This window comes from Octodon degus, unplaced genomic scaffold, assembly GCF_000260255.1.
Source record: "Octodon degus isolate 3935 unplaced genomic scaffold, OctDeg1.0 scaffold00009, whole genome shotgun sequence".
NCBI lineage: Eukaryota > Metazoa > Chordata > Mammalia > Rodentia > Octodontidae > Octodon > Octodon degus.
The window spans coordinates 11,616,827-11,639,260 of record NW_004524585.1 but is presented as its reverse complement, the minus strand read 5'-3'; the positions used below and the strand labels follow the sequence as shown (position 1 = coordinate 11,639,260).

Genomic DNA, 22,434 nt, shown 5'->3' with positions numbered 1-22,434 from the left:
TTTAATTCCCTTTGCCAACCCTTTGTGGTGGGTACTATTATAACCTCCACTTTGCATGTGAGAAACTGAGGCACACAATGAAGTAATCACTTGGCCATAGTTCTGCAGCTCATAATGGAAGACTTGAAGCCCGGGTAGCTCAAATCCAGAGTGGGATACTGTCCTCCCTTGAGATAGGAAGTTGTTGAGGTCAGGGAACACATGGATTCACTTTTGGATCTCATACAACTCAGGAATAAGGTTACATGTGTGAATGTTCATGGCTGAAGATGATTATTTGAGGCCACTGGACAAGGCCTCATAATGGGGGACCCCTTTAGAACTTGTGGCTCGCTGCTCCAGGACAGTGTCTTGGATCCTTGGGATTCAACTCTTAATATGCAGACTCTTAGTGACCGCAGGACAAACCTCTGGCACAAGGATTCATCTGATTCTTCTGTTGCAGGATGGTTTATGGTGCCTTAAACTTTGGCTGGAAAACTCATATAGCCTATTATCTTTAATAGCCCCTAGAATCAGCCAGAAGCCCGAGGAGAGTTCATTGTTCTGTCTGCTGCTCCCGGGAGCTAGGGGAAGGGCTGAAGTTAAAGAGATACCATTCTCAATTCCACCTGGAGTTCAATCTGGAAGCTGCAGCTGTCCGTGCCTAATCCTCCCCTTCATCTGCTTAGCTGTTTCCAGCCAAATCCAATCAAAACTGATGGCAAACTCATGCAATCAGTCAAAACAGCTGAGAAGGCACTCAAGCCTTAAGCTGCTCGAGGACCTGCATCCCTGTCCTCTCTTTCCAGCTGGCTGTGAGAAATGGCCAGCTCCTGATATCTCTGGGGAGCCCCACTGTGGCCTAGAGACAGAACTGCCAAAATTTCACAGCCCTCTTTCTTGTGCAGCTCCCTCTTATCAGCTGACAAAAAAAAAAAAGCACTGGAGCCTAGAGACAAAAAGGTAATTTTCTGTGAGTTCCAGAGTCAGTCAGAACTTGAACACAGGCCTTTTGGCTCCTGGCTTAAAACTTTTAATACTACCCAAAATTGAATTATTCAAGGCTACAAACATCAAGGCTAAAAAGAATATTTTGTGGAGATTGGGAAAGCACAAATGGAAGATGGCTCCAGAGGAGCTTCTTTAGGTGTTATAAGCATGTGAAAGCCAAATGGTTAAAACTTAGAGGCTAGACATCAATTTGTGCATTATCTGTGTTGGGAGAAGATTGTTTGTGCTCTGTGTACCAACAAGATCATCTTGAAAAATCCCTTGATTTTCTTAGCTTGTTTCTTCACCTACAGATAGGAACACCCAGAGCAGAAGACCACCCTACTACATGGTCCAAAGACTGGCATGGAATAGATGGTCAAATAATGCCAATTCTTTTTACCTCTTCCTTTCACTAGACACTGTGCCCTGGAACAAACACTTCATTCATCAGACGCTACAGTAGTCAGCACTCAAGTTAGTCTGTCTACTTTTCACAGCAATTAAGAAAGATAAATATCATTCATTGAGCTTCCACCTACAGTTTTATTCTCAAGGCTATTTGTGTTTATTACCAGATCGCAGATAAGGCTCGTGAGGGAATGTGGGCAAGCCTCGCTCCACAGTGCAAAACACAAAACACAGAAATTTCTGATAGCTTGTAAACTTTGAGCCATTTTTATCTCCCAGAGGCTTGGAACAAAGGCAAGCAAGCACAATTAATACATGTCTTAATTGCTCTTTCCAAACTGCAGATGGAGCCTCTGTCTTGAATCTGACTTTGCATGCTCAGGGTATATGAGTTGGAAAGCCAGGAACCAAGAAACACTTTATGACTGATAGCATTGTTTTACCTTCTAACAGTCTACATAAAAGGCCACCCATTAATAAATGCAGCAATTAGTAAAATCGTCATCAATTTCTATTGAGAGACACAGACACACCTTTCTTCCCTCCACCTACACTCTCTTCCTTGCCAGAGAAAACATTCGGCACGGACCTGAAGCAATGGTATGTTGCCTTTCATGACAGCTGCTGGCCCCTCATATTGAGATTTCATGATGCCCTACTCTAATGAAGCACCTGGGTCACAGAAGCCTAGATCTACATGGAAGGAGATAAAGGCAGCAGTCCGAGCCGCCCCCACAGCAGGCACCAACTCATTCTGCCAGGATGAGGATCCAGTTTCTGCTTGGAATAGTGGAATGGTAGAGCTTCACTGTCTGTGCTGGCTGTCCAGAGTGGTTGTTGTTGGGCTGCTCTACAGACTGAGTAATGTTTCTTCATCCTGAGTTAGAGGGCCACCTTCGCTTCCTTCCTTGGCCTTAACCCTGCCAGCTGGAAGACCATAAAAGACACCTCTGTCTTCCAAAGATGACCCTACTCCACACAAGGCATCTTCTCAGTTCACTGATTCATGTTTTTCACATACTTTACCTCCTCACCACCCTTGTCACTCTTTCTTTCTTTCTTTCTTTTTTTTTTTTCCAGAACTGGGGATTGAACTCAGGCCCTTGTGCTTGCTAGAGAAGCGCTTATTCCACTGAGCCATCTCCCCAGCCCCAAAGATACATTCATCACTCTTAAGATACAACATCAAGAACAGGACCCAGCCTTCCATGTACAATTAGATCCCTGTGGACTGCCAGGAACTATTAATTCAGGGGACCTGGAGTCCGAGGTGCTCCTGACCATGGCAGAATGTGGCTTGAAGATCTGTCCTAGAGACCTGAACTTGCAAGTCTGAAGTCAGGACCCTTAGCCAAGTGTGGTAGCACACAACCGTAATGCAAGCACTCAGGAGGCTGAGGTAGGGGGATCACCTCAAGTATGAGGCCAGCCTGGTCTACATAGTGAGTTCAAGGCCAGCTTGAACTGCATAATGAGATCCAGACTCAAAAGATTAAAAAAGAGAAGAGAAAGAAAGAAAAGGAAGGAAGGAAGGAAGGAAGGAAGGAAGGAAGGAAGGAAGGAAGGAAGGAAGGAAGGAAGGAAGTCCAGGCTTCAAGATTCTAAACAACTGGACTTCTGAGAAGGTAACCTGGCCCCAAGGCAAAGCTGAGAAGCCATCAGAATGGCCCTAGCCCACATCTAGGGAATGCCCCAAAGTTAGAGCAAAAAGCATCCGTGCTGGTTCCAAGGCTGTGGGTGGACTGGCTGGTGGACACGGAGGTCTTGGGAGGGCAAGGACTGGGTTGGAATCATCAGCAATGTACAATCTTAAAAGCCATGAGACCAGATAAGATCACAAGGAAAACAGTGAGAGGAGATGAGCCTGGGGCACACAGAGGATACAGGTTTGGGGCAATGATGTCACAAATACCCGGAATAGCACATCCATGATCATTTTAAAGGAACTTGGGACTTCTGGTCTACAACCCCTGTTTGTCCCTAGGAATTTAGGCTATGTTTTTGTATTTGTAAATGCTTCTTCTTGAGTGCCTGTAATGTTCTGGCACAAAGTAGAAGCTCAGTAAGTAATTAGGGAAGGAGTGAATCTAAAGCAACAGAAAAAGTGTTCAATCACTGGTTGTTTGTTACTAGTGGCTCCTTTCTACAGCTATGCAAAGGCCGGACCTGCACTTCCACCACATCCAAGAATTCTGTGGTTCTACAAGCTCCCACCCCATTAACCTTGCTTCCTTCTCACTCCAGACCAGCTGCTGGGGTGCCTGGGGGAGCAAGGGGTGCATGTGGGAGTTTAGAGCGGAAGCTTTGGTCCCGTTGCCAGTAGGGGAGGAAGGGGCAACAGTGACAGGAGTGCGACCTTGGCTATCCCCACACCAGGCGATGGGAAAGGGAATGTTATGCTGGGAAGAACTATTAATAACCCATCGTGGTCACAGAACACAAGACAAACTCATTGGGCAGCTCAATTTTCTGCCTGTTAAAAGTCATTAGTGGTTCTGCGGGGGAAGCCAGAAAAAAAGGGTTTATATGGAACAATAAATTCCTCTATAAGCCACAAAAGCCCACAAATTTGTAGCTAATAAACCCACAAATATAGGATGATTAAGAGTGGGAGAGGAAAGTGTTCCTCGATGCTTACCCTGAGGAGGCAGCGTGGTCTGAGTGGATGACACTGAGCCAAGAGCAGAGAGACCTCAATTCTTACCCTTCCTCTTTATGAGCTGAGTGACCTTGGAGGAGTCAGCTGCACTATGCCATGGCTTTCCCACCTGTGACTTGAGAACACACAGTGCCTGCTTTGTCTTCCTCAACAAGTGACCAGAAAAAGCAAAGTAGGAGATGAGACAAGCTTTGAAGCAAAAGTAAAATTCTGCTTCTTGGATAGTCAGCACTTGCCTTGAGATAAAAAGAGAAATTGGCCAGGCATGGTGGCACCTGCTTGTAATCTCAGCACTTGGGAGGCTGAGGCAGGAGGATTGCCCCAAGTTTGAGATCAGCCTGAGCTACATAGTGAGACCCTGACTCAAAAACAGTAACAATAAAAAGAGTGGGAGGATTGGCCCAGTTCATCTGAACTTCTGCTGTGGAGCCAGCCCACATAGCTGTAGTACACTAAACTATAGCCCACCAAAAGGTGGACCCAGATTCTAATTCCTAGTGCCTGGGACTGTGACCTTCCTTGGATGGAACATCTTTGCAGAAGGAATCCCATAAATTAACAAGACTGGCCCTAAACCCAGCAACAAGGTTCTCATAAGAAGAGGAGACACAGATCAAAAGGCGTTATGAGGGTGGAGGTAAAGACTGGAGGAATGGGGCTGCATGCCAGGGAATGCCAAGATTATCAGTGCCACCAGAAGACAGGAGAGAGGCAGCACATGGATTCTGGAAGGAGCTATGCTCACCACTCTACCACCAACACAGATAGCACATGGATTCTGGCTCAAACCCTGCAGAAGGCATCAACCCCACAAACACCTTGATTCTGCATTACTGACATCTAGTGCTGTTGAGTAATTTGGTGTTTTCTTAAATTCATTGTGTTTTGTTGTAGCAGCCACAGGAAACAACCACAGAAGCATGGGAATTCCTATTCACCCTACAGAAGAGATGAGTCACAGCCTAAACTGCTGTGAGGTGACGCTTCTGGGTAATACCCTCCTGGCCACGTTCAGACACCTTCCATCCAATGTTAAATGAGAGGGCAAAGAAAGCCAACATATATTAAGCAGCTACAACACCCCAGGCACTATATAAAATTATCTCAAGTAATGTGACCTTTACTAGTCACAGTCCTGTCAATTATAAATTATCATCTTCACACTGTGGAAACCGAGGCTCTTGAGAGGCCAAGTAACTTGTATGTGTCACACACTAGTGGCAGAACCAGGATTTGAGTCAAGGTCCTCCAATTCAAGATAAATCCTTACCTTCCCAGGAAGCCCTGGGCCTGGGCTGACCTCAGTGAATAATAGTCTGGGGCTCTCTTCCAGGCCAAAGTCACTGACCATCAGGCCCAGGAGTGAGGGATGGCCAGATACTTTCAGGGCAGAGTCCAAGCCAGTCAAGAGTAAAACCTGTTGGTATTTGTGGCTTCAGTGACACAGAGACAGGAGGATATTTTCCAGTTGCAACAGCTGTTGAAGTAAAAACATCCCACAGAAACAGATTGCCAAAGCATCTGTCACTAGAGGAGGTTTGATGCAGGATATACAGTTTTGTACAAGCAGGAGGAATTCTATAAATTTCTGTCCTGCTCTCCTCCCCTTCTAGACCCCTTGTTGATTGCTGGTCCTGATTTGGAAGCACTGGGACCAGAAGTTTCTGTTCCCACTAAAGCCCCAGGCTATCCTCCAAAAGAGAACCAGCCAGCCAGCACTGGCTCCAGTTGAGCTTTATTTTTTTTAATGAGGTTATAACAAGGCCCAGAGATCATCACCCAGGCACAAGGAAGGGTGGCGCTCTTGTCTCTAGACACATCCTGAACCAGAGCCTGGGTCTAGCTGAGGTGCAGATATCAAGCTCCTCATGGTGAAGTGAGAGTGGGCACAGTTGGAGTTGCTAGGCCTTGGGTGTTCTTTTCTTTTTCTTCACAAAAATTCTGCTGCTAGTGATGTTGGAAATTTGAGGATGATAAGCTGTTGGGCTGGGACAGCTGCTGGTGGCCTCCAAGTTTGTGACTCTAAGCACTGAGCTAGGGGCCCTGGCACCTTGATCTCAAGTCCTTGCCACCTCTTTGTAGAACCTTCCTAGGACTGTTCTTCATCATGATTTCTCCTATTCCTCAACCTGTATACTCAAGAAGTCCTGCAACTGATCTGTCCTTGAGGAGTAAATGCTACATGGAGCTATGTAGTAGGAGGCCAGAGGGATGCAGTCTAAAGGCTTCCCATCACTTACAAACTGGAACCAATTAGGCAATATGGGTCTCCTCTGGAAGTGTGACTTCAGAGGCTGAGGGCTGGCCTGTTTCTGAGAGCAAATTTCCCAGCAAGCGTGGGTCATTCTCGTTGCAGGAGTGGAAGGGAGTTGTGGGTACAGGACAGAGCACATCCTGTCGGCCTCTGCCTGAGGTTTCTTTGCGAAGTCTGGAATGATGACAACTCAATGGGAAGATCCCAGGAGGGCTCTTCCGGTCAGGTCAGGCTTCTCAAGGCAAAGCAAGTCTTGTCCCTTGGGGTGAGATGTCATCTGAGTGATTAGTTCTGCCCCAGAAAGAGAGGGCATAGTAATACTCAGTGCTGGATCCTGCTCAAAGCACTTGTGTTAGCCTGAATCCTTGGGAGTGAAAGACAGCATGAATAAGTCTCTCTCCTTTGCCCCTCACCTTGAGGTAGCCTACTGTACAGACAGAGAAAGTGAGGCTCCCAGAGGTGAGGCCACATACTGCGGCTGATGCAGCCTGCAGACAGTGACTAGTGTTGGAATCCGGTACCCTGGTCCCAGAGCAGAGGACATAAAGGCATGTGTGTAAGCACAGATGCACATGTGGAGGCTCTCTCTGGATAGTGCTGAGTGTGGGGCAGGGGTGTCTGCGCAGAGAGAGGATCACAGAGCACAGGAGTAAAGAAGCAGGCATACTGCATACGTACAGTGTGGGATGCCTGTGTGGCCACGCATGTGTGTGCCCGCACCTGGCCCCTCCTCCCTAGGTGGTACGGCTGGGGGCTGCGCTTTGGAGTCTGCAGATGAGCCAAACCACAGCCTGGGCTGTGGGGGTTTGATCTTCCCTCCGCTGCCAGAGATGAGAGAGGTCTAAGTGGCAGAGATTTACGGGGCCCGAGGGAGAAATACCCTTCCAGTGAGAAGCTCACATGAAAGCTCTAGAGTAATAACTGAGGTTGCTGAGCGTGCCAATTATGCAACAATTAAAGGGGTTGACTATCATTTCTTTCTCCTTTCATTCTCCCAGCCACTCCTCCCCCTCCACATCTGGCTTCCCCTGCAGGCTCTGCAGCAACGCTCTGGGGAATACAGGATAAAGAACACACACTTTCCCCCCCTTTTTAATTGGAGATCAAAAGTTGGAAGGAGGGTTTACCCCTCAAGGGTGGGGAAGAAAGGAGTGTTGTTAGTTGGAGGCCCCAGAGGAGGGGATGGGGAAGGAGAGAGGCGCCTAGGGCAGGTTCCTATACAGCTGCCAGGCTCTGTAACAACTTCATGCACATCACCTCATCTAATGCCCACGCTGGCCCTGTGAGGTGGGTGCTACTAGTGGTGTTATGCAGCAGAGTAGAAAATTGAGATGGAGGTGAATGGCTTGACTAAGATCACACAGCTGGTATTACTGACATTGGACCTCAGGATGTTGGGTGCCAAGGGCTTTGTCACCAGGCTATTCTGTGTCTGTGCTGTAGAGTGGGAGAACTTTTCCTTGTCTCTTGGTCTTGGCTTTGCCATCTGTAAAGTGGGCACAGCCCTGGGCTGTGTGTGATAGAGCCAAGCCCTCCTGTAGATAGATGAAAGGCGCAGCAGGCGTTTAGCGGCAGGATTGCTCTGTAATGCAGCCAGTGCCAGCTGAGCCAAATGCCCTACACAGCAATTCAGTGGCTAATTGAGAAAGAATTAGGCAGCGTGCCCCAAAAGTGAAGAAACAGCTGCTTGTTGGCTATTTAGAGGTGCCAAGCCACACCCAGTGGACGTCCCCCCCCCACCTGATTTCCCAGCAGAGCCAACGGCCCCCACGCTCCAGGGATGATGGCCTCCCTCCTGCCCTGCTAATAAATGGTGACCAAGGCTGCCCTGGGAATTCCTGTTTCTCCTGTGGAAGGCCACGGAGTCCCGGGATTTTCTAGGAAATCACCTTCTTCCACATTTGGGAGCCTCCCCAAAGGGAGCACGAAGTAAGATCACACAATTTACACGACCAGGTGACACTGGCAGCCGCTCCCCTGGGGACTTTATGCATGTTTTCTTATTAACACACTCTGGATCAGCCTTGTCCATAACTGGGGAGTCAACCTGGGGGAACAGGGGTGGCCCCTCCTGGATATTAGCTTCTTTCTATGGTGATTAGGTGAATGAGACCATCAGCTTTAACTACTCAGATATCTGTGACAGCTGGGAAGGGGAACACATAGCCCATGGCTCTACCATTTCTCTTGCTACAGGCTGAGCCCCTGAGAGCAGCCATGATCCTGGGACCCTCCTCCCTGCCCCCGTAGGAAAGAGGAGCAGAGCTTTGGTCTTGGTCTCCCACCCCTGTTCCCTGCACAGCCACAAATGCTGACAGGCGAGGTCTCTCAGGATAGGCTTTACCAAATAGTCACTTCCCAGCCTCTCAGCATCTTCTCCTCTGCTGCTCTGGGTTCTTGAAAATCCCTCCACTTAGGAGCGATGCTCTGGCTTGTATGGGGAAGGGCACTTGGCCATGAGTGGAGGGGGAGATGTAGAGGGGACAGGAGGGAGTGGGACCATCCCTTTGCAAGCACCTCCTCACATGCAGTGGCTCTCACTTGGTGGTCCAGGAATCTTTCTCTCCCTAGTGCCTCCTTTCCAGGGCTTCACCAGGTGGAAGTGACAGTCATCTCCCCCATGGGAGCTGGGGGACCCCAGCTGGTATGGTCAGCCACATTTCCAGTGCCTGGCCAATTGTTTGCTCAGTTGGGGCCCATTTGGCCCATTCTGTGGGGGCTGGCTGGACTCCAGAGGAAGTGATGGGAGGGCTTGGGTGCATTCTGACCTTAACTGAATTCCAGGATGATGATGTGTGAATAATATGGCTTTTTAAGAGTCAACAGCTTGGGTGCTTTTTATAGTTAGGCCAGAGCACTGAGTGGTCCATCTCCCCATTAATCATCTAGCTAGTTAGGTCTGTTGGCAAACAATCCTGACATTACCCTGTGATATTACTCTCCCTCCTGTCAGCAGCCACCCTTAAACAGACGTCAAAGCTGCCATCAAGTCAGCCTCAGCCCCACCCCCACGCCTTCTAGTCCTCAGGCTTCAAGTTCTAATTCCTCCAGCTTCTCCTTGCAGTTTTCCTTTCTATGCCTTTTTTGGTGGTCTCTGTTGGCAGGATCCTAGATTACCACACTCTGGACCACTCTGAACACCCATAGGACACCTCTTCCACCCACCTGAAGGATCCATTCCAAGTGATATACCAGGGAAGGCGCCAGAGAGGGACATGCAGGGGAGTACACCTGGGGCCTGGTCCCAGCCTTCGAGTCCTGCTGGCCCTTCCCACGCCCAGGTCCACTCCAGGATTTGAGGTCTCATTGACAGAGAGGGCTGAACTTGAGCAAGCCTACCCCCCACACACACTTACAGCGTCTCCAGATTGCGCAGCCCCTCGAAGCTGTGGGTCCCCAGATGCTGGATGTGGTTGTTATGCAGATGCCTGAGTGGGAAGGAGAGATAGAATGAGTTCCACTGCGTTGGGGTCCAAGGCAGATGAGAGCACATAGTGGCACAGAAATGGCAATGTAAAGGCAGAAACATGGACAGAATGACCCCAGCGGTCTAACCTTTTGTCCCCAGGGACAAACAGAGTGGCCAAGACAGACTTCTGAAGCCAACACTGCCAGGGCTGCCTTGACCACAGGCTATAGCGTTTTGCCTTCCTGTTAAAGAGGGGAGAGGAAAGTCCAGGCCAAGGCAAAAGCAAGCACTAGGAGGCAGACTGATGTCAAAGGCTCTTTCGTGATGTCTGAGGCTTTTTTTATGGCTCTGATCCCTAGGACCCAGCCGGCCTGACTCAGTGGCCAGACGTACTTAGGGAGCCAACAGCAAACCGCTACAGACAACGTGTAATTAAAGGCTAAGTTTTCTGTAACAAACAGAGAGTGATGGGCAAGCTGAAAGAACAGAAAGGGGGTGCAGCCAGAGAAACCAAGGAAGGCTTCATGGAGGTGGTAATCTAGAGCAGGACCTGGAGGTGTAGGTGAACTGCACAAGCAGAAGGAGGAGCACCTCAGACAGAGGGAAGAGGGTGCAGAGAGGTAGGGAGCAGGAGGGAGCACAGCAAGCAGGGAAGGGCGTGGCCAGGGCACGTGTGGGAGAGCAGCAAGACCCATTTGGAAGAAATGTCTGAGATAAAGAGCTAACTGAAAATAATGGACAGGAGTCTCTTCTTCCAACTCTAATGGAAAAACAGCAAAACCAGACCCAAACATCACACGTAGTTATAAAGCCCCCCAAAATGGCACAGACTACTACAAGCACATTGCAAAATTTGGTGTCCAAAAAAACATTCTGGACCTCATCAGCTTCCTTTCCTCAGAAAATGAAGTTGTAAGAAAACAAAAATGAGGGATCTCCTCTAAGCCCCCTATACTCAAAGGCTTGCAGGTATTTTAATTTTTCCTTCTACTTCTGGTTTCCAGTAGGAGCAGGTGAAATACAGAGTTAAATAAAAGCTCCAGGCTCCACTGTGAACAAAGGAAAGGCTTGAAGCTGAGGGTCTTCATGGGCAGAGGAAGCAAATGTACCCACTTAATACATCTGGGAGGGGGGAAGAGCGCAGGTAGCCTAGTGAAGACTGGGCTTCCCACCGAGCACCCCTCCCAGCTCCATCCCACCTGGGCACAGAAAGGCAGATGGAGCCTAAGCCACCCCCAGTACTTAGCCCATGCACGGCAGCACAGAGAGAAACCCAGAGAAGCCTGAAGGAGGTGCAGCTAGAACAAGGACACAGAGCTCTTCAAGCACAGCCAGAGAAAAAGAGATCACAGGGAAACTTGACAACATACAACAGGGCAGAAGAGGGAAATGAAGGGAAGATGTGACAGATGGGCGAAGCTTCAAGCCTAGAAGAAAACAACTTATGAATGGGGACCAGAGGGGAATTGATCATGTTGCTTCTGCTACAAAGCAATCCAACATGACTTCAAAGACAAAGCTTTTAGGTGTAAGAAAAACGAATTTGTAAAGTAAGAAGGCAAACTAAGGACCAAAACTGCACTATTTAAAAACTAGTCAATATACTCAAAACAAGGAGGAATGCAGACACTGATGAAAGCTCACCTGATTTCAGTGAGAGAAGTTGAAATGATCATAATGAACATAGTGGAAGGAGAAGTTAAAACACTTGGGCTGGCCAGATAGCTCAGCAGACTAAAGCGCCTGCTTAGGCAGAGCGCAGTGGCCAGGGTTCAATCCCCAGTGTTGTGGTGGCCCTGCCCTTGGGGTGATGAAATGGTGACTGAGACTAGGCGTGATGGTGTGCACCTGTGATCCAAGCACTTGGGAGGCTGAAAACAGGAGAATCACTACGAGTCTGATCTGTGTAGTGAGACCCTGTAGAACCTGTACTAAATACATAAAAAAAAAAAGTCAAAACACTTAATAGCTGATCAACATGGAAGACAGAAAGGTGGTTGAATGGGGATAATTGATGTCTCTGAGGGAGAGATTTAAAAAATAGGACTGAAGATATAGTCAGAAACAATACAAAAATATTATCTAAGAGCAAGAAAGAACTGAATCTGTAGCTCAAAAGCATACATTAGTCCAGGAAATGGGGTGCAGAATATTCTACACTGTGACATTCTGGAGTTATGCTACTAGTAGTTCCAGAAATTAAAAGTTTGGGCTGGCAAGATAGCTCATCGGACTTAGGCAAGTGCAGGGACAGGGGTTCGATCTCCAGCACCACACACCATGCCGGACCTACTGCTGGGTGTGCTGAGCTGGCCACCAAGACTGGGCCAGGTGGTGCATGCCTGTAATCCCAGTGCTGGGGAGGCTGAAAACAGGAGGATCACTAAGAGTCCTAACTGCATAGTACTAAATACATAAAAAGAAAAAAATTAAAAGTTCAAGAATTTAGGGCTGGAGAGAGCTCAGTGGCATAAACACCTGACTGGCACGCACAAGGTCCCAAGTTCAATCCCCAGTACCGGAAGAAAAAAAAAGAGGAAGAAGAGGGAGAAGGAGGAGAAGGAGAAGGAGAAAGAGAAGGAGAAGGAGAAAAGAAGGAGAAGGAGAAGAAGGAGGAGGAGAAGAAGAATTTAAAAACATCTTCAGGCAGAAAAAAAGAGAACACTTACAAGGCAGAGTTCCTCCAGCATGCAGGAACTTGTGAGTGTTGGGACTTAAAGTTCTGTCTTTCCCATCCCTACCTGCTCTATTCTGGGAAGACCCATGCCTCTAGGGGGCTTCCTATCTACAGTAGTAGGAAAAACTCAGCCCCCTTATTTTCCCCATTTCCTCTCTGTCCCAGCTCTTCCCACTTCCCGTTGAATTCTCATCTTCATTTTCCACTTCCTCAATCTCTCCATCAGCTCTGGTTCAGACTCTCTCAGCATTCAGACATCCAGTGCCAGATCACCAAGTCCCTCCTACAAACTCCTCAGCTGGTCCAGATATCCTGGGCACCAGCAGTAGCCCAGTGTGGGCAGGTGATGGGGCTTCCAACCCAATACAGAGACAAGACTGCACACAGAACACCACTGCCGTCAATGCAGCGCCGCCTAGGGACCCGTGGTGGGAAAGAGTTCTGTACACATCAGAGAGGATCTGCATGGGTCTCTGAGGAGAGCATGGCCTTTGGCTGAGGAAAGCACCTCTCTCACCAGGCTTGTCTGCTTATCTCTCCAAATAGGCCTCGGTCCACCACTTGGTTCTCACTTCCTTCTTTATTTCTACTATGCCCTGTTTTCCTCCTCTGCCTCCTAGGCCTACCTCACAGCTCTCCCACATCCCAGACAGTGTCCCCCAGATTCTGCTCCCTTTCAAAGTCCCCCCTTTTCCATGCCATGAGTGAAGGACAAAGGGGTAATATTCCTAGGATGATGTTTTACTCTATGCAAATGGCCCAGTTGTGCCTCAGCTTTGCTCTTGCCCCAGTGTGTTTTGTTTTCCCCTTAGTCCCTTTCCTTCCTTATATCCAACAGGAAACCTACAACTTCCAGATATCTGATGTGCTCACTCTCAGGCCAGTACCCCACCTCCCAGCCACACCTGTTAGTCACCCATGATTCCTTTTCTCCTTGGTCTTCCACTCTCCAAAAACCTCTCACTCAGATTAATTCTTCCTTCAAAACACCCTTCACACTCATGCCTTCCTGTCCCCATCCTTTTTGCTACCTCCCTTAACTAAATTTCAGCACACAGAAGCCCGGCAATTGATTTTCCTGTTTCTGGTCTTCTCTTGTTCCCGTCCATACTTCACAGTAATCTTCTTAAAAGACCCCTTTTCCACTCTGCTTGACAGCCTCCAACCCTGAAAGCAAAAGCCAGACTGTGCTGCCATTGTGAACCCTGCCTTGCCAGCCTCTTCTCCACCCCCTGCCTGAGGCCTTCTGCTCAGTGGACTAGTCTATGCTGGCAAGTAAAGCCCCTGGCTTCCCCTCCATGAACCTAGAGGCTCTCATTCTCTTCACTTGTGTAACTCCACCATCTTTGCAGGCCCAGCCACAGCTCCACCCACCCACGAAGCTTCCTCACCAGCAAGGCCTTTGGTTGCTCCAGCTTCCCCACCACTCCCACGGTACTGCGAAGTTCTCCTTTCCCCTGGCTATGTTAGTGTAAGTTATACAACATCCTGAGTAACAGCCACCATTCTTGCTCACTACTTCAGCTAGACTATAAACCCTTCAAGGGCAGCAGCTCTGTCCTATCCTTCTGTGACCTCCAGTGCTCATGTTGGACTCTGTGAGTGCTATTCCTGCCTGTGTGCCTGAGAACCATCACGAAGTTCTCATTTTTCCAGTCTTGTCCCTCACAGAGAACTGACCCCATTCCCTCATGACATCACAGGATATCCCCCAGGGCTAACACTAACCACGTTGTTCTGTTGACCTTCTACAGATAGCTTGCAGACTCGCAGAAAATGTCCTGATAGACAAACGTGCTCTATGAAGATATTCATCTTGGTTCCCTGCTCTCCCAGGACAGAGAATTAGACAAACAAATTGGTGCCTGCCTTTTCATCTCTCAATTGGAACTAAGCACGGTCTGTTCCCTGGCTTGGGAAACCACGGCAGACTCCCAAGAGCAGGGGAGGCAATGTTCCCATTTAGCAGAGTCACTAACACACATGTTCCTGAGCCATGTTCCTGCAGCAATTAGTGTGAAACCCAAAGCAATTACACATGACCTCCAAGCCCTTAGTAATTACCCTATGAACTTACCAATCATTCATAGCAATTAGCTGGAAGCTAATTTGCACTGTAAAGTTCCCACTGGGTAGACAGAGTTAACCCCAGTCCCCAATTCCTGCCAGGGATGCTCTCTCCCAAGTAATTATCCTTAAGAGGCTTCGTGTCTAATTACAGGTGATGGCTTTTCTCTGCTTCTCTAGGCCTAGGAGACAAAGCAAATTTGTCCTATCCCTGTGCCAAGGCACATGAGAGTATCATTTGACTGTCAAATATAGTGAAAATTATTTAAGAAATTCTTGATTTATATTTTAATTAGTGTGATATGATTATTATAGTTGTCTAGTGAGAAAATAATAGTTTACTACCTGCTCTTTGCTTCTAGCATTCTGGCGCTTTGGTGACCCTCAGAGTACTTGTACAAATCTAAGGTCGTCTGGCTTCACAATTATGCTATGGGGGTCAGCAGAGGATCTTCACCCCTTGTCCTTCCACCAAGGAGAAACTGAGACAGAAGTTTCAGCAGCATGCAGAGAGGAGCCAAGCTAGCGGACCTCTGATCCAGCTCAAGAATGTGTGCAGCTCTCAGCAGGACCAGGTCGGGTGGGGCTAGGGCGGCACTCACAGCACCACAAGGCTGGTGAGGTTCTGGAAGGCGAAGTCAGGGATATGGCTGATGCGGTTGAGGGCCAGCGTCATGGCCTGCAGGGCAGGAAGGTTGTTGAGGGCCCTGACAGGGATCTCGGTGAGCGCATTGTCATCCAGCCAGAGGTGGCGGAGGGAAGACAGCCCCTCAAAACTCCTCTCCGGGACCAGGGAGATGAGGTTGGCATCTAGGCGCCTGGTGGAAGAGAGGATGGAAAGCGTCAATCCAGGGCAAGATGCAGATCAGGTTCTGGGGCCGGGCTGGGCAAGCACTCCCCCAACATAGCCTCTGAAGTACCCTGGGACCACAGTGGTGACTTGAACATTTATTATGTACGATACCTGTTCAATCCCCATATTTAGCTTCCATTCCAACCTACTCTTTTGTTCTGATTTTTGTGGCAGTGTTGGGGACAGAACCCAGAGCCTCAAGCATGCTGAGCAAGTGCTATACCACTTGAGCCCTCTGCCCACAATATTTTTTGTCTTTTTTTTTTTTAAACCTGGACTTGAACTCAGGACTTTGCACTTGCCAAGCAGGCACCATGCTGTTGAGCTATATCTATGACCCTTTCTTAACCTTTCTGGGACAGGGTTTCACTATGCAGTTCAGGGTGAACTTGAACTCATTTTGTAGCCCAGGCTGGCCTCGAATTGGAGCAATCCTCCTGCCTCAGCCTCCTGAATGCTGGAATTACAAATGTACACTACCACACCAAGCCTTGCCCACAATGCTTGATCCTTTTCACCACACATTTCTACTTGTGATATTTATGTGATGTCATTTGGTTTCATTTTTCCTCTCAGATCCAAGGTTGAACCCACAGCCCACTTGTGGACAATAAGTATTTCCCCTACACTCCTGGGCTTCTAAATCTGTGTCATAGTTGCCTGCTCTGAGTATGACATTATTTTTCCCAACCCTATTCATTCAAGACCATACAATGGAGTTGTCCCCTGAATTGGTAGAGGGAAAGATCCTCCCTATGGACTGAACCAAATAAAAATGACTCCCCAAGGATCTAAACTACTCACTGCCATCCACTCCTAGCAGTACCTATTTCTTGTCCCATCAAGAACCCTTAAGTTCTGTGAGGCTTCTGTAAAGTCCTGGGGCTCCTTCCTGAGTTAATGACCCGTGAGAGGTCTCATCATACCATGTTTGAAACCCTTGATTTGCTTCTTCTTAGAATAGGTAAACAGATGGTGGGTGTTCCTGTCTGTGCACAAGAGACACCTGGGTAACACAAGGACTCCTGACATGGGCCTTGAAAGATCTTGGTAGACCAGAAAAACAAGGAAACTGCTCATCTAAACCTTTTGCAGATTTGTGCCTGCTGTGATGTCTTTTATCAATATACTACTGTCTTTGGCTCCTTGTCTGGGACTTAGGCTAAAAACCTATCACTCTATGAACCTGGCCCATAAGCTGATGTGTGACCAGTTCATGGATCTATTCCTGGATTTCACTGTCTTGGCTGAGTCTTAGCCCTGATCCATGGTTCTCCCATACAGGCATGCAAACTCCAGCCTTCATCCACAAAGGCCCTAAGGCCCCATAACCCCTAGAATCTTACAGAGGAGGCACTCAGGCAGAAAGCTCTCATAACAGTTCTGCCCCAGAGGCAGTGTTGGAGAAATGCCAGCCACTAAGAAGACAGCATCCTTCCTCTTCCTCCTGGATCTTAACTCCAGTGTGGAAGCCAGACTATAGTGACAGCACAGTGCTATGGCACCTGGTTCAGGGGAAAGCCTCCAGGAGAAAGTGGTGCTCACCCAGAGATCTGGTGGCCAAGTAGGATAGTCAGGAAAAGAGGCAGGGAATGGCATGTGGGAATGCAGCACTGGGGGAATCTTAAACTGGCAGGTTGAGCTTCCTAAAGGTGGAATGAGAGAAAGAGCAAGAGAAAAGGGTGCAGCAATGTTTGCAGGGCTTTGTGAGTTATGCCACATTACAGAAAATCTGGAGCCACTGAGGGGTTTTAAGCAAAGGAAGGACATGACTAGGTTTCTATTTTCAAAAGACCCTACTCACCAGACCACACAGTTACTGGAGAAGAGTGACATTGTTGCTGAAAGGGACAGTGACAGCCATACCATTTGCTCTAGAAACTTGAAAAGCAAACTGGACCAATACAATGTCCAGTCTCCAGAATCCTAGTGGCAATCCCTTTGGCCCTTGATCTAGGATGTACAGTAGTGGCTCAGTAGGCCCCTTGGCATGGTAAGGTTATCTGGAGATTCTGGGGGTCTTTTTGGCATCCCATAAATGATGCTCTTTTCCTGCTATTTACCTACCTACCAAATACCCACTTACCTCAGCCCCATTCTCAGTGTGCCTGGGCTCCAACCAGCCAGAAACTATGAATAGGATGTCAGTGTTCTCTTGCTCCTATTTCCTGCCTATCCAGAAAACTGAGTCTGGAAAATGACTGCTATTCACACAGGAAACCACGACACTTCCTGGCCTGACATCTTGCAGCTCAGCCAGCCGCCGGCATGGTGCCTTCTTGAAAGAGCTCCATTCCTTCAGTGTTTGAATCACCAGACCTTCAGAGTGCAGAGCTGCCCTGCTTGAGCCCTACCTCAGTGGAGCAGAGCTCATGGTGAGTGATTCTTGAGCAAACACTTACTATGTTCTAAGAGGGATCCGTGGATCAACCATTTGTTTTTACAATCTGTGAGACTGACATTGTGCAAATGAAAGAAATGTGGTACAGAGAGGTTAAGTAACTTGCCCAAGGACAAACATTTAGTAAGTAGTAGAGCTCAGATCAAACTGGCTCCACACCATTATACCACCAGCATCTATAACCATTATACCACACCATGGGCACTCTCTACAAAGGCACTGTTTATATCTTCCTGATTTCTACACCAAACTCTAATGTTCCCAGAATACCTACCTCCACCCCCATCAATGATCTCTGGCATTGACATACCTGCCCTGCCTGACCACCCCATGGAGGCCTAGGGTAGCATCACTCATCTTGGGCATTCTGGCCCCATCATCCTACTCTGAGGCCATGACATCAGGAGCAGCAGTAAGCCTGTCAGATCTTCCTCTAGGTCTTTCTTTGCTTCACAACATATACATGGGCCTTAGCATCCCCTCAGAGCTTCTTAGAAATACAGACTCTTGGGCCCCACTCCAGATTTACTAAATCAGAATGCGGATTTTAATCTGATTCCCAGCTGACTCACTGATTCATAAGCACATCATTTGTGTGCTAAAGCACAGAGCTGGGTCTTCCAGAACCCCTCGTGTTCCGGTCTAATGACCATAAGTGAACAAAGGAGGGGGGCTAAATGCTATTTCCTCCTGAAGTTCGTGCTCAGCTGGCTGTAGGAGGTTTGATCATCAATTATTCGAGAAGATGAGGGCTCTACTTCATCCTCCTGGCTATGCTAATGACAACAGCCGGCACTATGTTCAGTTCTGGATTTTCTGCACATAGCACAATGTAGAGTTAATAGGTGACACCCAGTAAGAATTTTTGAACAAATAAGTAGATGGATATCTTCTGAATCTCTTACCTTCAAGTCCCAAAATGATGGCCTGGCTGGCATATCAGGAAGGTGAAAGAAACTGTCCTATCACCACATCCTATCTCTTCCCATTCTCAGCAGATGCCCAAGCTGTCCTCTTGATACTTGGATGCCTTCTCAGTGTTGGCAGCATCTTATTCCCAGGCTTCCCTGGGATACCTAAGCCCTGAGTCCTGTTTGACACCCCACAAATTTGCTTTTACGATGGTCTGCAGGAGGGAAGGTGAAGCATAGACTAGGACAAACAGGAATAATAAGAAGTAGGTGCCAGGCTCGTACTAATAGAGAAAGGGATACAGATTCCAAGCATCCTTATCAAACTGATAAGGTCCAGCAACCCCCTGGATATGGGTGCCTTGTCCTCTACAAGTACCTATCCAGTGGATCAATTCACAAAACCATGAAGCTTGACTCCTGAAGAAGGGTAATGCTGCCTTCCCTGAAGCCCTGGACTAGCACAAACTCTATGCCTTCATGACTCCCATAATAGTCATGGTTTCTATTAAGCATTTGTCATAGGACAAGTAGATACAGTGCCAGATACAAGTAGGTGACCTGTGTCCTCCACATTTTGGGCATTATCTTTGATCAGCCCATTTTACATAGCAATTAACCTGCCCCAGTCTATGCAACTAGTGAGCCAAAGAGCTGAACCAGGTTCTCTGACACCAAAATATATGTACTTCCCCAGTGCACAGTAGGATCAAGGGGATGAGAATCTGCTCGCCTGTGTGAGAGGCCCAGGAATCAGGGTAGAGACCAAGATGAACCAAACAGATGGCTCTGTGGATGTATGGGGAGAGAGAGCTAGAAGGCAGGCAGAAAACAGTGCAGGGCAAGGCAAGGGGAAACGATCTTTTATTCTGTGAGCTCAGGAGTTATTTGTAAAGTTGCTTTTTTCCTTGTGAATGTGTGTGTAAGCACACATGCATGCTGGCACATGAAATGCACACTCACAAGTGGGTCCCACAAAAGACAGTGTTGGTCCGGTGACCTCAGGGAGGAACTGGGCACCCAGCAATTTCAGGTCCTGGTGGTTTTGGTGGTCAGGACAAAACACCTCCATAGGGGTGAACTCCCAAGGAATCCAGGGCAGAATGGTGGAGGCAGGAGCAATACTAACTTCTGCTCCCTCCCCACTTCTTGGACTCCCTCCCTGCCTGCTCCTCTCAGGATCCTCTGTGTCTTGGGGACTCCCAAGGCTCAGCCCCTTCGAGCCCAGTCTTTTGAGGTTGGTGGGCCGTAGACTTTCCTACCATACAGAGGGGGTCTAAAGGAGCTCCTGAACAGCCAACAGTATCTGCCATCTGAGTCCCCAGACTTTTCTGAGCAGCTCCTTTGGCAAGTGGGAGAGGTGATCCTAACTCAGGTTTGCAGGAGGAAGAGAGCAATTATACCAATTAAGCTCTGGAATAAAATCAACAGCTCTTCTCTTTCTCCCACGTGGGCCTGGGCCCCTCGAGTGCTTTTTGATTATAATTCTTACCTGTGGTAATAAGGCAGATTAGCAGGGCCCTCACAGGCCAGTTTGGGCTTGCTAAGACTCTGGGGAAACAGCTTAACCTCTCTAGGGCTGAACAGTTCCTCATGCTCCCCCAGCCCAGGACTGAGGCTGAGACAGGAAGGGGCAGACTGAGTGTGGGGGTCTTTAGCTCCAAGACTCAAGGAGTAGGTGATGTGAAAGCCATGTGGCTTGAGGATGTCCAAAGGAACTGGGGACGCCAGGGTCCCACTTGGCTAAAGTGGGATGATGACCAAACAGGGAGCAAGATATAACAGAACAGCTACAAATTAGGCAGCAGGAAATTACCCACTAAGAGTAACTCAGCAGGGCAACAGTGTGAACTCACAATTGCATCTTAAAGCCTGAAGGTGCCTGCTGAGGTCAAGAGAAATGCACAAAGGGAGTGGCTGGGCCAGGGCTCGAACTCAGGGCTTCCTTCCTCTCTACCAGTCTGGCTTCCCAAAGTGGTAAAGGACAGGGAGATACACCTACAGGAGAAACATTTTGGAAACCAGGTGTTCTTGTAGCCTACAAAGGATTAGGGGGATCTAATATAGACTTTCTCTAATCCATCCTAATGTCTTACCATATTTTATTCAAGTACAAACCCTAAAGGGCAGATTTGGGGTTCACAGGGGGCCACTTATGACCCATGGATATCACCAGGTATTCATTTTAAAGGAATCATGCTTTCATAGCTCCATGTTTAGTGCCTGCCACTTTGCACCTGCCTTCTGAGCACAGGCTGACTTTGAATCTGGAGACCAACAGGCATCCTGGCCCACTCAGGGTGGCCGTGACCTGGGTTCCCCTCTGGAACCGAGACACATAATGGACGATGTCACAGCAATTATAGGACAGAGTCCTGGGGAGCAGAGAGCCTGGAGACCAGAATTTGTAATGAAGGGGGTCCCACAGGGCTGGGACACAGCTAGGGGGAGCTCATGCCTCTGGGCCCCTCCGATGATGTGGTCTCTTCATCCAGCCAGCCCTAGGAGTGGGTGTCTCTTTCTCTCTCAGCCCATCAGGTCTTTGCAGAGAGAGAAAGGAGGACCAAAGTTCCATTTCAGATACAGAAAGTCCAGAGGCAGGGACTTCCCTGGGCAACAGGCACCCAGCAGTCTCCTCTGCCCTGCTTCCTTCCTGTGGCTGTCCTCTCTCAGTCAGCCCTCCTGAGTAAGATGGGCTGCATAATGTGCAGGGTCCAGCACAAAATGAAAATGCAAAGTCTTTGTTCAAAACTCCCGAAGAGCTTCATGACAGCACCGCAGCACTAACTCAGGCTCAAGGCCTCCAGCACAGGCTGCCCACCCACAAGTCAGCCCTGCTCCCAAGGTCACAACTTCCCCAGAGTGGTGGGCCAGGCCTCTCAGTGTCAATTCCTGCTGTAACTGTGTGTGAAGGGGAAGGGGGGAGACCTGCTCATCTGACACACGGCTGTTGACTGTCTGCCCAGGGCTGAGTTTTTATCTCTGCGCCCCACCCCAAGCACAGTGTAGGTACAGATTGACTTAGGTAGAATATGGAGAAGGGAGAGAAGCAAGGAAATAGGGAGGGCATCTCAGGTTCTGGTGTGGGCAGAGAGAGGAGGGTGAAAGGGGGAGGTATTAAAAGTTAGAGAATAAAAGCAGCTACTATGGAAATGGTTATTCTGTGGGGAAAATATTCCATGTGCGAGCCGTTGATTGCCTGGAGGGACAACAGCCCAGATAGGAACCTGCCAGGGAAGGCAAGGGTTCCAGCAGGGAGCAGGCTGGCACCTGCAGCATGCTGAGGAGAACCCCGGGCCTCCTGGGAAGCAGGGCCCCGCTCCTGCCAGCACTAGCCGCCTCTGCATGGAGAACACAGGTGGGGGTGCTCCTGCCCAGGCTGAGCCTTGGTCCTGTCTGCAGGAGGGCTTCTGCACCTGGACTCAGCCAGCAAGATATAGGAGCCCAGGTACCTTTGCATACCCTGCCCCCTCCCAGAATTCCTTGGAGAGCTGCTACTTGCCTTCTCCCAGGCCTCTGTGGGGTTTCATGAGGGCTTGCACCCAGCTTCCACTCCCCCAGGTATCTCCCACACTGCCTTTGGCTCCCCCATAAAGCCCCTCAGTACAGACAGTACCAATGGACAGATTAAACACAATAATCCTACCATTATCCCAGCAGTGTATTTAGTTCTAAGGCTCAAATTTGCATAACACACAGTGCCTTTCCAAAGACTATACACTATAACTTTATTATTTAATGAAACCATATAAGAGCTAACAGTTAGTGAGAGCTAGCTGACTGTCAGGGCTTCTTTTTTTTTTTTTTTTTTTTTTTTTTT

The 22,434-nt window shown here is 48.6% G+C and overlaps 1 protein-coding gene across 1 annotated transcript in view; it reads right to left on the bottom strand.

Moving 5' to 3' along the window:
* The window catches only part of Lgr6 (leucine rich repeat containing G protein-coupled receptor 6), a 114,038-nt gene that overhangs the window by 26,015 nt on the left and 65,589 nt on the right, over nucleotides 1–22,434 (bottom strand). Inside the window, exons 5-6 of the mRNA XM_004625354.2 lie at nucleotides 15,052–15,267; nucleotides 9,653–9,724 (exon numbers count right to left, since the gene is read on the bottom strand). Coding sequence (XP_004625411.1) covers nucleotides 9,653–9,724; nucleotides 15,052–15,267 — 288 coding nt within the window. The remainder of the gene's footprint in view (nucleotides 1–9,652; nucleotides 9,725–15,051; nucleotides 15,268–22,434) is intronic.